This window comes from Monodelphis domestica, chromosome 8 (genome assembly GCF_027887165.1).
Source record: "Monodelphis domestica isolate mMonDom1 chromosome 8, mMonDom1.pri, whole genome shotgun sequence".
Taxonomy (NCBI): Eukaryota; Metazoa; Chordata; class Mammalia; order Didelphimorphia; family Didelphidae; genus Monodelphis; species Monodelphis domestica.
The window spans coordinates 239,420,424-239,437,024 of NC_077234.1; the positions used below are offsets into that span (position 1 = coordinate 239,420,424).

The following is a 16,601-nucleotide window of genomic DNA, read 5'->3' on the forward strand; positions in this document are numbered from 1 at the left end:
CTCCTGTCTTTCAAGTTTGGTCTAAAATATTTTATTAAGAAGTTAGAATCATATGTAATTCATTGAACCCAGTACATAAAGCAGATTCAAGGTAGTATCTAAGTAATGAATACCAAGTTACTTCCATGTTCTTACAAGTCCTAAAACAGCAAAATTCCAGATGTTTGGTTGTTATATATTATAAGATTTAATTCAACAAACATTTAAACCAGCAAAAGACTTCTATTTCTCTGCTTATATAGAAAGACTCTTGAAGATAATTGGTAACAGACATTGTAATTTAGAAATGATGATATCAATATTACTGCCCTTTTAAATGAAAGGACTTATGAAAATAATAATTGTTATAGTCCATGTGGTTTAAATCATTAAAGGCTAAATTCTGTTACTTCAGGGCAGGCATCTGCAACTTCTCAGAAATACAGTGCCAAGTTGTTAACTACAGGGCCCTAGGCATAGGAGGGTGAATTTTCTGGTGTAAGAGGACCTAAAGGCCTGGTCAGAGCCTTGCCATTCTACCAATCAAAGCTTTCTTAAGGTTAATAATGATCCTCCTTTTTCAATGCAAATACTTCAGAGGAAAACCGTTATATCAGTTGGTTGATTGATTGTTGTCCTTCAAACGCGAAGAGGTCCAAAATGACATCACTGTGTCAGGGTAGTATAGAGTGTGTCTGACTGGTTGATCAGACCAGATATGACTTACTCATGAGCTTGGAAGACTTTACCACAGGTCAGGCATAAGTAGCCCATATAGACGTTTGGGATGGAGATGTTGCTAAATTTGCCCATTCAATGTTTCTTTTGAGCTACTGCAGTTCTGCTTTTCTCATAGAGCACAGCACCTTCTTTGATGTGAGCATGCCATGCTGGATGGTCCTGTTCTAGTGTCTCCCATGTCTCCCAATCAATACCAAAGTTATTCAGAGGGACCTTGAGCGTGCCCTTGTAGCATTCTGATATCCTTGTGAGCACTTGCTATATGTGAGTTCTCGGTAAAATAGTCTTTTAGGCAAATGTACTTTTGGCCTTCAAAGAATGTGGCCAGGCTACTTGAATTGTGATCTTTGCTGTAGGGTTTGAATGCTTGGGAGTTTAAGAAGGGACTTTTCTGTACAATATCTTATCTTGCCAGGTGATCTTCAGAATCTTTCTAAGACAATTGAAAATGGAAGAAATTCAATATTGTAACAGTTAAAATTGACTGTCATAATTAAAATTTAGGGGAAACCGAGGCAAGTGGAAATTAGTTTCTCTCTGAAAGGAGTATTATATTTTTAGAGTTTTATTAAAGGTTGAAAATATACAAGTAAGAGAAGCACATGCTAGGTGCGCCGAGAGGCCCATTTTAACCTCACCTATATCATGAAAGAGCCCTCTGCTTGTAAGCGGAAACAGGAAAAAAGGAACCCAGTCGCTTTTACTGCCAGGTTAAATACCCCATCTCACTCTCAGCCCAGGTGAGATTACAAGGCATTCTGGGAGCCAGAGCAAGGACTTCTGGGGTTTGGAGTCCAGAGTTCAAGTCTCCATTTTTACATTTCTCCGTGTGATCATTTGGGAAGAAGGATTTCCCCAAAGGATCATAAAAACAATTTATGACAATAATTTGAGGATAAGAGGGGGGGAAAAGAACAAAACCAATAATTGCTGGACGTATTGACAGAAAGCCAGTTAGGGGGCAGTCCCCTTTGGCATGAAAGTATAGATACAAATAAATGTTCAATCAACCGCACCCAAATTTCATTCTTGTGCAGCTTGTGGTCTGGAGGCTTCTTCATGGTGTCTTCTCCAACAGTTCAGTTTCTGGATTCAGGGAAGTAGCATCTTTCTTTACCTAAAATTCTTCTCAAAAGGAATTTATTTTTTTTTTACAATATTCTGGCATGATGCTGGTAGACTGGATTTCACAGATGTATAGCAATATAGTCTGCACATTGATTCCATAGACCCTCACTTTATTAGGCAGAATAATACCTTTTCTCTTTCACTTCCTTTGGAGCCTCCCAAAGACTAAGCTAGGTCTGGCAGTTTGTACATCAACTTCATCATCCATGTGTACATTCCTGGAAAGTATATTGCCATGGTAAGTGTACTTGTTCACGATATCCAAAATTTTATTTGCTGTAACTGATAGTTCCACATGTGGATAGTGACTGCAAAAGAACCCCTGTTTTCTTGGTGTTAATTGTCAGGCCAAAATTAGCACAAGTAGCAAAGAATTGATCCATATTCTTGCATCTCAGTCTCCATGGCTGCATTGAGTGCATAATCATCTGCAAACAGAAAGTCATGCAGCAACTCTCCCTCTACTTTTCTATAGTCTTGACTTTTAGCTTTAAAAGTTAAATAACTTACCATCAGTGTAGTAGCCGACCTTGATGCTGTTTTTATCTTCATTGAAGTCATCAGACGACATTGCTGAAAACATCATGCCAAAAAGCATCGGAGCATGGGCATCTCTGTGGCTCAGTGGCTAGAGAGCCAGGTCTGGAGATTGGAGGTCCTGGCTTCAAATTTGTCTTTAGATACTTCCTATCTGTGTGATCCTGGGCAAGGCACTTAACCCCACTTGCCAAGCCCTTAGCATTCTTTTCTGCCTTGGAATCAATACTTAGTATCAATTCTAAAATGGAAGGTAAGGATTTAAAAAAAAATAAGCATGGGTGCAAACATGCAATCTTGCTTCAGTCCACTGGTGGGAAAATGCAAAAGCATTAATTCATTATCCAGATCCTATGCAAGTCTGCTCTCATGGAACTGGAATACATCCTGATGAACTTCTCCAGGTCATGATCTTCTGCAAGCCCTCTCAACTGACAGTATTAAAGGTCTTGGTCAGATCAATAGATGTTGTGTACAGACTTCTATTTTGCTCTTTTCATTTTTCCTGGAGCGGTCAGGCAGCAAACATCATTATCAACTCCTTTCTGAAGCCACAGTGGCTCTCAAGTGACCATTTTTGAAGTGAAGGATCAGCCTTATTAAGAATAGACTCTAGCAAGAATGTTGCCAGCAATGACTAGGAGAAAGACCTCTTCTTTCCCCACCATGATAGTCATAGCATAACCTATTTCCTTTTATAAAGATAGACAGTAGAGTCATCCTTGATCTCCCCTGGGAGATAACCTCCTCTTGCCATATTTCTGGAAGACTTCAATCAGCTTTAGTATGAGCCCTGGACCTCTTATTTTGTAACTCTGCTGGAATGAAATCAATGCTGGTTGCTTTGCCAAATGAGAGTAGACTATTGGCATTCAAAACCTCTTCAGCTCAATTGACTCCAACCCGAGGCCTACAGTCAATGGTTTCAGCATTGATTTGATGACACTGTGGAGAATGCTATGGAAGTAGGCAGATCAACTCTCTAGGAGTGTGGCTCCATCATCACTAAAAGTTGAGATATGCCATGTGTCTTTGGCCCATAAATAGCTTTCAGAGCATCATAGAAGTGCTTTGGGTTGTTACTATCAGCATAAAACTGATTTTCACCAAAACTTACTCTTCAGAGCAGCTAATGGAGCTTCAGCTATAGCATTGGATCTCAGTGGATAGAGCACCAGGCCTGGAGTCAGGAGATCCCAGGTTCAAATCTGACCTCAGTTATTTCTTAGATGTATGACCCTGAGCAAGGCATTTAACCCTAATTGCCTAATCCTCAGTGCTAAGACAAAAGGTAAATATTTTTTTAAAAAGCCTCTTCATCATGACACTACTATTTCTGTTAGTAATGCCCTGATTTCTCGTGTTTGAAAGCTTATTATTCAATTAATTCAGTGAACATTTATTATGCACTTACTATGTTCATAATGTAGTAAGCCCTAAATATACAAAAATAAAAAATTACACAGTTCTTCATATTAAGGAATTCGCATTCCCAATATCCTAACTGCCACCTTTCCCTTTGAGACTTAGTTCACTCCTCAGCCCTGGTCTTGAACTAGTTCTCCCTTTTGAGGAACAGTACAATTCTCTCCCAAATCTTCAGTCTTCTTCTCTGATATCAGCAAGCAGGCAAACCTGATCTAAATTTATTCTTGAGAACATACAGGGCAGGGAGAGTGAGGGTATTAGGTGAGCAAAGTGGGAGATAGGAATCCCTACAGATTAGCAGCTGACCTCCCCCCAAATCCTGAGGGGTTCAGGCTGTCTGCCTAACCCTCCTTTTGGTCAGTTGTTGGGTTTGTCCTTCCTCCTAAGATAATCTGGCTACGAGTTGAAGTTCAGGACAGTTTAGGGGAAGAGACATCTTCTCAGTAGACAGCTTCCTATAAAGTCCCAGTCTACTTTTGTCTTCAGCTTGAAGCAAAGAGATTTAGGGGTTCAGCCTCCATCTCAGTGGTCCTCCTCTCAGACTGTCCACTTCAGCAGAGAGCTGACCAGAAGTAGGATGGCAGTTTCTTAAATTCTCCCAGCTCATCTGTTCCTTCTTGGAATCTTGAGTCTTCCTTATCCCTCCCCCGCTTGAGCTGTTCCTTTGCATTGCTGGATCTGATTTTTCTTCTCCTTTTGTAACTTCTCTCCTATACTTACTTTTCTGAAGTAATCTCATTTGAATTTAAGGTTTCCACCAATTTAGGTTGCTTTAACTCTTCCTCATTTGTGCTCCATCCTAATGCTCATAGTGTTTTTTTAATGTTTGGAATACCTTTTCCCTCATCACTCCCACTTTTTAAAATCTTAACCATCCTTTTAAGATCCAGCTCAAATGCTAAATGTTCCCTGAAACTTTCTATGATCCCCCTACATGACATTCCCTCCTTCCAATCAGAAACAATCTCCCCCCAAACCTCTTGGAAGACATTATACTTTGTTCTTTCCTTGTGCATTTTTTGTGTATTATTTTCTATCATGGTTATTTTTCTATGTAGCCTATGGCCCTACTACTTTCTAAATTATGTGACAGGAAGAGATTTTCTTACCTTTTTTTTTTTAATAAAACCCTTATCTTCTGTCTTGGAATCAATACTGAGTATTGGTTCCAAGGCAGAAAAGTGGTAAGGGCTAGGCAATGGGGGTCAAGTGACTTGCCCAGGGTCACACAGCTGGGAAGTATCTGAGGCCAGATTTGAACCTAGGACCTCATGTCTTTAGGCCTGACTCTCAGAGCTATCCATAGAGCTACCCAGCTGCCCCCCGATTTTCTTACTTATTAATCTAGGTCTTGTCCCTAGAAGCTAAAACTGTGCCCTCCTAATAATAGGGACTTAAGTACAGGACTCTTGATTGAATAAAATACATGAAAAACTTCTGATGTTATTATTCTTTTCCAAAAACATATTTCAGTTTCCTTTTATCACTAGATGGCAGGCTATAGCCTCTGAAAATGAATTGATTAAAGATGATAGAACTAAAATATAGATAGATATTAGATGAATATGAAATGAAAGATTAACGCATTACAGGTAAGGGAAAAGGCAAGAACTTGTTTTTTTAGTTAAATCTGTAAATCATAACTGGTGTAAATATGGCAAATACAGACTGCTCACTGAATCTTGAAATATCAGGACAGTAGAAGAGCGTCCCATTTGAAATTTGAGTGATATAAGTTTCTAACAAATAAAAGGTAATCGTTTAACCTCCCTTAGCTGCAGTTGCCTCGTTTGTACAATGAGAGAGTTACCTAAAAGCTAGAACTCTAAGTATGACTTTACCTAGCAGGTAATAAGTACATAGAGTAATTAGGATATATAAATATACCCAAAGAAATAGAAATTTTCAAAAATATGAATTTGTGAGTGACAAAAGCATAAGTAGCTACTAAGAGAAGTTCGAATGTGCCTAATATTTAAAGTTGGTATCAGGAAAGAAAATCCTATTCCCACAAGTGGTACAGAATTTCAGCCTTTAGTGTCAGAGGTCGGCCAAGGGGATCTTACAGTTATGGGAATTCCCATGTTATTTGTTTTGACTATACAGGTACCATAGAGGTCGAAAACTCATCACATCAAGTTCTAGGACGTGCAAATATACATGCCGTCCCTTGCATTAGAAAGCAACATTGCCTATTTAAATTTTTTTTCCAGTCACTCTTAGAACCGAAGCCTTGGCCCTAACTGAGGTCATGAAATGAAGTAAACCTGACTGATCTAGAGAACAAGCCCCAGGGTCAGCTCTAACCAACGGAGGTTACTAACCTCAGACACCTTTGACCAGTTTTTGGCTTGTCCCTCCTGAAAATTAGTGCTAGTTTGTCTGTCTCTCATCTTTATAGATCACTCTTCACCTTAAAGCATATACAGATTTTTCCTGGGTTTGTTTTGTTTCTTTGTATGATAACAGACTTTCCAAGTCTGTGTCAGTCAAATCTCATTAAGGTGTGCTTTGCCATTTGAATGTTGACAAGTGATTGGTCGAAACAGATCTGGATGGAGTTGTGTCTGGATGATTGTAGTTGAAACTGACTGGTGCGGTCATGGTGAACATTTTAATAGCTATGAAGCATAAGCGAACTTGGTGCTTATTCCAGATCGTGCCTCACTACCACAAAGTAACTGGTGGTGTGGCTTTGTTTTTCCACTAGACTTTCTCCAAGAGAACTATCCATCTTACGACCTCACGGAAACTGGCTACGACTGGAAAGCTTGTGTGGCTGCTATCAATAGTACAATCCGAAGTCTTCGACATGACCATAAGAAAGCCTCAACTGGATTCTGCAAGAAAACATCATTGAATGAGAAAAATCCTTCCCCAAACCCTTCTGGAGTAAAGCCACATGAGATACCATTAACTTAATGGGCCATTGGTTCAGTCATCTCATTTAAGTCTCATGTATGTGTCTCAAGTTGTAATCTTTAAACTTGTTGGTGCATTGGCAGAGGAGAATTGCAGGAAATAATACCCAAATGACAGGAAGAAACAGATTCTTGACTAAATCCAAATCTTATTCAATCCTAATAGTAGGTATAAGTGGTTTCATAAAAGTAAAACACTGCGCATTTTTAGGCAGTAAAATGGCTCTGTTGAACACGTTTTAATCAAGGCAGTGCACATTGTTGTGTAAAGGGATAAAAGTAGCCAAAATGAGGATTTCCTTGAAATGAAGGCACAGAAGCTCTCTGGTAGAAGAGTTGAGAGATATTCCATTTCTCATAAGCAAGGAGCTTAAGTTCAAAATTCACTGTCATTCTTGAAAAGCGCTACAAAGTTTATATAGAGCTAAAATTCCCTTTTGATTGGCTCTCTCTGATTCTCAGTAGAAGCTTCCTGAAATTAAGAAGATGGAGGTGGCCTCAGATTTCCTGAAGCAGTGACTATTCTTTTGCTGAACTCATGAGAGCACATAGGGCATTAAGCTAGAGGCCCCTCTTTGTTGCGAGCCAAGTAGCAATCATACATATGTTGAAAATGAATATGAAGAAAAAAATTTTTTGTAGTTCTTTTAGTTCAATTTGAGTTACTTGATTTTTCAGAAAAAAAGTCATCATGAAGAATGAAAGGTAACTACACAGACTACTTTTTCAGAAGTACGATTTCTGAAATGTTTCTATGAACTCGAGTATGTTTTCTAGATTGCCTCTGGAATACTATGAAAGTTATACATTTTAAATTAATATGTAAAAAGTTTTGAGTTATAAATGAATACATTTTTTCTTTTCATTTCATTTCTTTCTTTCTTTCTTTCTTTTTTTTACCAGAAACTACTTCAAGGAAAAGAGTCTTCTGGGCATCTAGGTGGCCCAATGGGTATAGAGAGCCAGGCCTAGGGTCAGGAGGACCTGGATTAAAATCTAGCCTCAGATACTTTCCAGCTATGTGACCCTGGGCAAGTCACTTAACTCTGCCTAGTCCTTGCCCTTCTGTCCTAGAGTTGTTGTACTAAGACAGAAAGTCAGGGTTTTAAAAAAAGAAAAAGGAAAAAAAATGTATCTTAAAGCATCTAATTAGAGTTATTATGTTGATTTTCACCCCACTTTAAAACCCTACTTTTAGTGTAAATTTAGATTTTATTTTTAGCTGAATAAAATACTCTTATTTTAAGAAAGTACTTGAATGTTTCAGCCATACAGAATAAATGTCAGTCTTTAGATGTTCTTAACTTGATATTTGTATCTGTGAAACATTTCTGTTGAATGTTAATGCAATTTATTTCAATAATAACAATGCCATCAACTCCATCTACTAGTTGAAATTTTGCAGAGCTAATTTTTATAAGTCTTATTATATTCTTCAAAAGGTAAATGTTTAATTTGGCTTTCAGCAATCAGCTTTCAACTCTTTGTATCCGTTTTCTTAAGACATTTAATCTATGACTAACTTAAAAGTAATCAAAATTAAATTGTGAGTGTATATGTGTGTGTATATATATATATGAACTCTTGAATTGATGAGAGAAGACTTAGACTGACATCTATATAGATCAACCAAACCAAGTGATTTTGGTAAAAATTGTAAGATTTGTAGAATGGATGTATATTTTTATCTTTAGAAAATTGAAATAAATTCAGAGTATTTTAATAGTAATAAAGTCTATTTTAGACTTTTTTTAAGAAGTCAAGATGAAAAGATTTAGATATTTAAGAAACTTTTTATTGGTATGTGAAATTGGGCTAATTTAGAATGACTACACAGGCAAAAAATGGTAAAAAAAAAAACTGCCATAGAGGAAGATGTGAGAAACCCTCCTGGTAAATCCATTGGATTTGCTCTTCAGTTTATGTGTATACTCCACAGGCATGGGTACATTTCATCTGCTATCGAGGGTTTAGTGTACATTTTGAACACATAAGATATAGAGTAGACCAGGAATTCACCAAGTTAAATGTCATTAAGGTAAATTTCTATTCTGTGTTTCTCTATGTACTTCCTAAAATAGTCTCAGAATTGAGGCAGATACAAAAAAAAAAATCCTAAACTTTTCCAGACAAGAAACATCTTTCATCAAGACCTTACTGTAGGAAACATCACTTTTCAGAGTACCTTTTAGCTCAGGATAATGCTGAAGATTTGAATCAAAATGTGTCTACTTATCTTGAAGAAAGCTTATTCAATTAGTACATGTAATATAAATTTTATTAATGTTTTTGTACTTTATTAACTAATTACCTTTTTCTTTATCTTTATTTATTTTAGCATTTAATCCTTAATTATTAACTTTTCATAGTTAACCTTAATGTACTAATATAAATACCAATCTAAAATATTTCTCCAGAGGATTTATTTTTTACAAATAGAAAAATGAATATTTTCAACTTATTTCTTAAATATAACAACTTTAAAAATAAGTTATTGAAATAACATTTAAAAACATGTTTCTTACACCTGTAGTTCTATGATATGTGAATGTTCTTTTTGATAAAAAAGATAAAAAAGATAAAAAAAATTGTTTTGATAAAAACAATTTTCACAATATTTGTAAAACATTCCTTGCTATTAACCAGTTGGTTCTTTTTAGTGAGTTACTTGGCTATATGCTTAATACTTAGCTAAATACTTTGATAATTGACAAAGAAAAGAGAATAATTGGACACAGTCATTTCCTCATGGTTGCCTAGAGTCTTAAGAATTTTGAAAACTTTATAAAAAGTATTTTGAGTTAATATATGGGCCTCAGATGTACATGTATATGTATATCTTCATTTGTCAGGTATTTTTATTTTAAACAAGAAAGTCTTAAATCTTAAAAGAAGCTTGATTTCTGTTTATTTTTTATAACTTCATTTCATATATATAATATGCAGAATTATTTCATTGTCCATTTCAGCCTCAGTGGAAAATCTCATGGCTTCAGACAGTTCTATATTATTGTGCCTGTTCAAAATAACAAGTCTGAAAAGATGATACAGTTAAAAGATGTCTCCAACCCCAGCATAATAAGGAATATAAGTAGATTTATTTTTCATGAACATTTTTCAGATAGAATGGTAAAGAAACAGATGATGGTTTTTGTTCAGTTGTTTTTCAGTCTTATTCAGCTCTTTGTGACGTCATTTGGGTTTTCTTATAGAGATACTCAAGTTGTTTACTGTTTTGTTCCAGCTCATTTGACAGTTGAAGAAATGGAGTCAAACAGGGTTAAGTGACTTGCCCAGAGTCACATAGCTAGTAAATGTCTGAAGCCGGATTTTAACTCAGGAAGATGAGATTTCCAGACTCCAGGACTAGGACGCTCGGTACTGTACTACCCAGCTGCCTCCCTAGATATGTTTAGCAGAAAAATAATCAGAAAACACCATTAACAGCATTTTTAGAAGACTTTAAGTCTGTGGTTCCCAAACTATGCACGGTGGTACTAGGAGGTACCATAGCAATCAGGCCATCAGGATATTTAAATTTTTCTAATCAACTACTTAAAAAATGGAGCCCTTGCTGGGGAAGGGGGTTAATTGTAGTTGTTTCTTTTGCCTGTGGGCACCATGAAAAATTACTGAGGAACTTAGAAAGTTTGAGAAACTCTGCTTTTTAGACCATTTGTTTCTTGGAGTGCCACAGCAGCTAGGTTTTGCTTCCAGGATGAAAGCATTCCCAAATCTAGATGAATAAACTGCTTCCCTTCTCAGCTTTTATAACAAGCTTATGCTTTTATGGAACAAAAAAAATCTCACTTTACCTTTTTTCTCCATAAAAGTCATAGTCCACTTTTTAGATATGAGAATTAGCTAAAGCTTATAGACTTCTAAGGCCTTTTAAAGAAAGGTAAAATAATTTTATTATAATGCAATTAATAATAGTATTTGTAACCAAAGATGGTTTTTGTAGGAATTTTTAAAGCAACTCTCTCCCATAACCCGTGCTTCCTAAATACTGTTAACATTAAGTCCCCATCTCTTGGGTGAGAGATGCCAAACATGTGGTTCATGGACCCACCACACTCAAGTAGAACCAAAACCAGATTAGAATGTAATTGGAAAATATTTAACAAAACAAAAATACAGTAAAATATAGATCACATCACGTTTTAAAAATAAGTCAACATATAGCTTTTCAGACATCTATATGTACTGATTAACAGCCCCATTTCTATTTGAGTTTAACACCACTGTTAGAGGATTTTCTGACATTGGAGATATTATTTCTTGCATATTCTAGAAATGTTATGTCTTGTTCTAATAAAATCAGATTCTAATGATATCAGATATGGTATCTCTCTTTCATTGTGTAAGAATTGTTTGAGGAATAAATCATTGGTTGTCAAGAAACTATCTGTTGTATCTTCCTCAGAATGCCTATAGCATTTTTACTACTGTTATACACATAACATTTTTACTTCCGATTATAATTATTAATGTCCTATCATTTCTCTATTAAATTGTGTTCTTTGATGGTGAAGAATGTATTTTCTTTTAGTTTCCTAAAGGGCCTTTTCCAAGAATTCCAAGGACTCCTGTCCATTACCAGTGGGTATACAGTAAGTATATTCCAGAAAGGACCTCGCCTCAATACTTTTCCTGAAAGAATTCTCCTCTACCTTACATCTTAAAAAGGTTTTAATGTTGTTTCCTCCATCTCCACTTTCTCTTTTCTTCTCTCATTTATGGTGAAAAGGTGACCCTTCTTATTAGGGCCAGTTCCTTTACTCTGTCTTTGAACATTCCCCCTCCCATCTCTGGCACCTTGTCACCATAATCACCCCCCTTTTTCACCTTTATTTTCCAATTTCTTATCTGTTGGCTCCTTTTTCACTGCCTGAACATATTCTTAAATCTCCCACATCCTTAAAAGCCATTAATATTTTGGGGTCATGTGACAAGCCATGTGGACTTCTCTTCAAAATAGGAATTATGCATAAGAAATATAACAATTTTAGCTGTCATGAGACACCAATAACCCTATAAACCCACGAACTAACAAGATTAATTCCTTATGTGTTTACCCCTGACCCTCACCAAACGCCATGATTTTTTAAAAATTATTATTTATGTATTTATTGAGTCAATTTAGAACATTATTCCTTGGTTACAAGAAGCATATTCCTTCCCTCCCTCCCCTCACCCCACCTTTCCCATAGCCAATGCACAATTTCACTGGGTATTACATGTGCCCTTGATCAGAAACCATTTCCATGTTGTTGTTATTTGCACTAGGATGTTCATTTAGAGTCTACATCCCCAACCATATCCCCCTCGACCCATGTATTCAAGCAGTTGTGTTTCTTCGATGTTTTTACTCTCACAGTTTTCCCTCAGAATGTGGATAGTGTTTTTTCTCATTGATCCCTGCGGATTGTTCAGGGTCACTGAATTGCACAAATGGTGAATTCCATTGCATTCTATTGTACCACAGTGTATCAGTCTCTGTGTATAATGTTTTCCTGGTTCTGCTCCTCTCCCCTCTGCATCACTTCCTGGAGGTTGTTCCATTTCCCATGGAATTCCTCCACTTTATTATTCCTTTTAGCACAATAATATTCCATCACCAACAGATACCACAATTTGTTCAGCCATTCCCCAATTGAAGGGCATCCCCTCATTTTCCAATGTTTTGCAACGACAAAGAGCGCAGCTATGAATATTTTTGTACATGTCTTTTTCCTTTTTGTACAAGTATTTTATATTGTCTAGGATGATTTTAAATGGAATTTCTCTTTGTAATTCTTGCTGCTGAGATGTGTTGGGGATATATAGAAATGATGATGACTTATGTGGGTTTATTTTGTATCCTGCAACTTTGCTAAATTTGTTGATTTTTTTGACTAGCTTTTTGGTTAATTTTCTAGGATTCTTTAAGTAGACCATCATAATCATCTGCAAAGAGTGATAGCTTGCTCTCCTCATTGCCTATTTTAATGCCTTCAATTTCTTTTTCTTCTTTAATTGCTACTGCTAGTGTTTCTACTCCAGTATTAAATAATAGAGGTGATGATGGGCATCCTTGTTTCACTCCTGATCTTATTGGGAAGGCTTCTAGTGTATCCCCATTGTAGATGATGTTTGTTGATGGTCTTAGATATATACTGTTTATTATTTTTAGGAAAGGCCCTTCTATTCCTAGGCTTTCTAGTGTTTTCAATAGGAATGAGTGTTGTATTTTGTCAAAGGCTTTTCCTGAGTCTATTGTGATAATCATGTGATTTTTGTCAGTTTGCTTGATAATATGGTCAATTATATGGATGGTTTTCCTAATATTGAACCATCCTTGCATTCCTGGCAAAAATCCCACCTGATCATAGTGAATAACCCTCATGATGACTTTCTGGAGTCTTTTTGCTAGTATACTATTTAAGATTTTTGCATCTATATTCATTAAGGAGATTGGTCTGTAGTTTTCTTTCTCTGTTTTTGACCTGTCTGGCTTTGGAATCAGTACCATATTTGTGTCATAAAAGGAATTTCATAAAACTCCTTCTATGCTTATTCTGTCTGTTTGTATAATATTGGGATTAGTTGTTCTTTGAATGTTTGATAGAATTAATTTGTGAATCCATCTGGTCCTGGGGATTTTTTCTTAGGAAATTCTTTGATGGCTTGTTCAATTTCTTTTTCTGATATGGGGGTTGTTTAGGTAGTCTATTTCTTCCTTTGTTAGTCTAGGCAATTTATATTTTTGTAAATATTCATCAATATCATCATATTTGTTGCCATATAATTGGGTATAATAGTTTTTGATGGTTGCCTTAATTTCTTCTTCATTAGAGGTGCGGTCTCCCTTTTCATCTTGGATACTGTCAATTTGGTTTTCTTCTTTCCCTTTTTTTTGTTTTCTTCTTTCCTTTTTTTAATTAGATTGACCAGTACTTTTTTTTTCTATTTTATTTGTTTTTTCAAAGTACCGGCTTCTCGTCTTATTTATTAAATCAATAGTTCTTTGACTTCCAATTCTATTAATTTCTCCATTGATTTTTAGGATCTCTAATTTAGTCTTCATCTGAGGATTTTTAATTTGTTCACTTTCTAGTTTTTTAATTTGCATGCCCAATTCATTGACCTGTGCCCTTCTTAACTTGTTAATATATGAACTCAAGGATATAAATTTCCCCCTGAGTATTGCTTTGACTCCATCCCATAGGTTTTGATGTCTCGTCATTGTCATTTTCTTCAATGAAGTTATTAATTGTTTCTATGATTTTTTCTTTAACTAACCAGTTTTGGAGAATCATATTGTTTAATTTCCAATTTTTTATTTACTTCTCCATGTACCCTTGCTAATTATTATTTTCATTGCATTGTGATCTGAGAAGTTTTTTTTTTCTGCCCTTTTGCACTTGTTTGCAATGTTTTTATACCCTAATGCATGGTCAATTTTTGTGAATGTACCATGTGCTGCTGAAAAGAAGGTGTATTCCTTTTTTGTTCCTATTTATTTTTTTCCATATATCTACTAACTCTAATTTTTCTAAGATTTCATTCACTTCTCTTACCTCTTTCTTATTTATTTTTTGGTTTGATTTATCTAGTTCTGATAGAGGAAGGTTCAAGTCTCTTGCTAGTATAGTTTTTCTATTTATTTCATCCTTGAGCTCCACTAGTTTCTCCTTTTGAAATTTGGATGCTATGCCATTTGGTGCATACGTGTTGAGTACTGATATTTCCTCATTGTCTATACTGCCTTTTATCAGAATGTAATTACCTTTCCTCTCTCTTTTAACTAGATCTATTTTTACTTTGGCTTTGTCAGATATCATGATTGCGACTCCTGCCTTCTTTTTATCAATTGATGCCCAATAGATTTGTCTCCATCCTCTTACTTTTATCCTATGTGTGTCTGCCTTCCTCATGTGTGTTTCTTGTAGACAACATATGGTAGGCTTTTGTTATCTAATCCACTCTGCTATTCACTTGAATTTTATGGGTGAGTTAATTCCATTCATATTCAGAGTTATGATTATCAGCTATGTATTTCCCAGCATTTTGATTTCTACTCCTAGTCCTGCCTTTTCTTCTTTCACTATCTTCTTCTTTCACTATCTCCTTCTATACCAATGTTTTGTTTTTAATCAGTGCCCCTAATTCCCACCCTGATTTTAGTTCCCTTTCTACCCCCTCCCTTCTTATTCCCCTCTTATTTTCTTTACAGTCTTTTAAAACTACCCTCCCACCCTCTCCCTCCCTTGTATTGCTTCCCTCCCCATCAATCCGTGTATTACCCTTCTACTTCCCCATAGGGCTCAAATCAATTTTCTGCCCCAGTTTATTTGATTGTTCTTCCCTCTTTGAGTCAATTTCAGTGCACATAAGATTTGAGTATTTCCTATCTCTTTACCCTTCCAGAGTATTGATGTTCTCCCCCCTCCCGCCATGTGCTTCTTTGTGACATATAAACTTACCCCCTTTTATTTCTTTTCCCATTTCCTTTAGTATTAACCTCTTTTTATCTCTAGTTGTATTTATGCATACATATATCTATATACATATTTATGTCTTGGTATTTCATCCTATATAATTTGTTAATTTGTCACTGTTTCCTCTAAGTGTAATTCTTCTAGCTGCCCAGGTGATAATAATAATTTTTGAGTTACCAGTGACCTCTTTTCTTACAGGGATACATATCATTTTAACTCATTAGGTTTCTTAAAAAAAAGTTTTGTTTTTTCTTTTTTCCCTCTTTCTTAATTACCTTTCGATAATTCTCTTGTAGCAGTTAAAATTAGTTTCTCTGCTAGAAGTATTATATTTTTATGAGGTTTATTATAGGTTAAGAATTAAAGAAAATACAAAATAAGAAAGCACGTGCCGAGGAGGGCTGAAAGGCCCATTTAATTTCACTTACATCATGAGAGATGCGTCTGCTTAGAAGCAGAAGTAGGAAGAGAGCTCAGTAGGCATTTACAGCCAATTAAATAGAAATTTTGGTCTCACCCAGGTGGAAATCTCAGTGAGATTAGAGGGCATCTCGGGAACTAGAGCCAGGACTTCTGGGGATTGAAGTCTGGGGTTCAAATTTCCATTTTTATATTTCCCTGTATGATCCTTGTGAAAAAAAAATTTTCCCCCCAAAGGATCATGAAAACATAATCAACTTAAACATTACAACAATTTGAGGATAAGAGGAAAAAAAGGACAACTACTAATTGCTAGACATATTGACAAAAAGCCAGTTAGGGGGCAGTCCCTCTTGGCATGAAAATATAGATACAAATAAATGTTCAATCAACCACTCCCAAAGTTCATTTTGATCTTCTTGTGCAGCTTGTGGTCTGGAGGCATCTTCATGCTGTCTTCTCCAAGCATTTCAGTTTCTGGATTCTGAGAGATAGCATGTTTCTTTACCTAAAATTCTTCTTAAAAGGAATTTAAACTTTGCAATTTAAAATAATAATATTTTTGACATTTCCCCTTTAAAAGGGTGATTGAAAAACACAGGATCACTTAGGGATGCATGGCTGAGTTATGAGGTATAGGAACCAATTGGTAGGAGAAATTAAAAAGATATCAGAAAAATCCAAATAAAAAAAATTACTGGATGAAAATATAGACTATCAAAGTATTATGTATAAAAATTCTAAGTAAAGGAAAAATAAGTCTATACCAGGTCCTTGAATCAAGGTCCAATTAAATGATCTAAACAATGATGCATTTACCCAGTCAGTAGCCAGGACTACAGAAAGTTTGCCACACTATGAAAGACAGAAAAGGGACCAGATTATAGGAGCCATGTTTGGGGATACTCGTCTGTATTTTCAGAGTGAGTGTGGACACAAGGAAGGTCTATGTCTTAACAATGTT

The 16,601-nt window shown here is 35.8% G+C and overlaps 1 protein-coding gene across 1 annotated transcript in view; it reads left to right on the top strand.

The window, feature by feature from the left end:
- BEND2 (BEN domain containing 2) overlaps positions 1-11,070 on the top strand; it is a 47,987-nt gene extending 36,917 nt beyond the window's left edge. The window contains exon 11 of the mRNA XM_007500833.3: positions 6,524-11,070. Coding sequence (XP_007500895.1) covers positions 6,524-6,735 — 212 coding nt within the window. The 3' untranslated portion in view covers positions 6,736-11,070. The remainder of the gene's footprint in view (positions 1-6,523) is intronic.
- Positions 11,071-16,601: the final 5,531 nt, after the last annotated feature.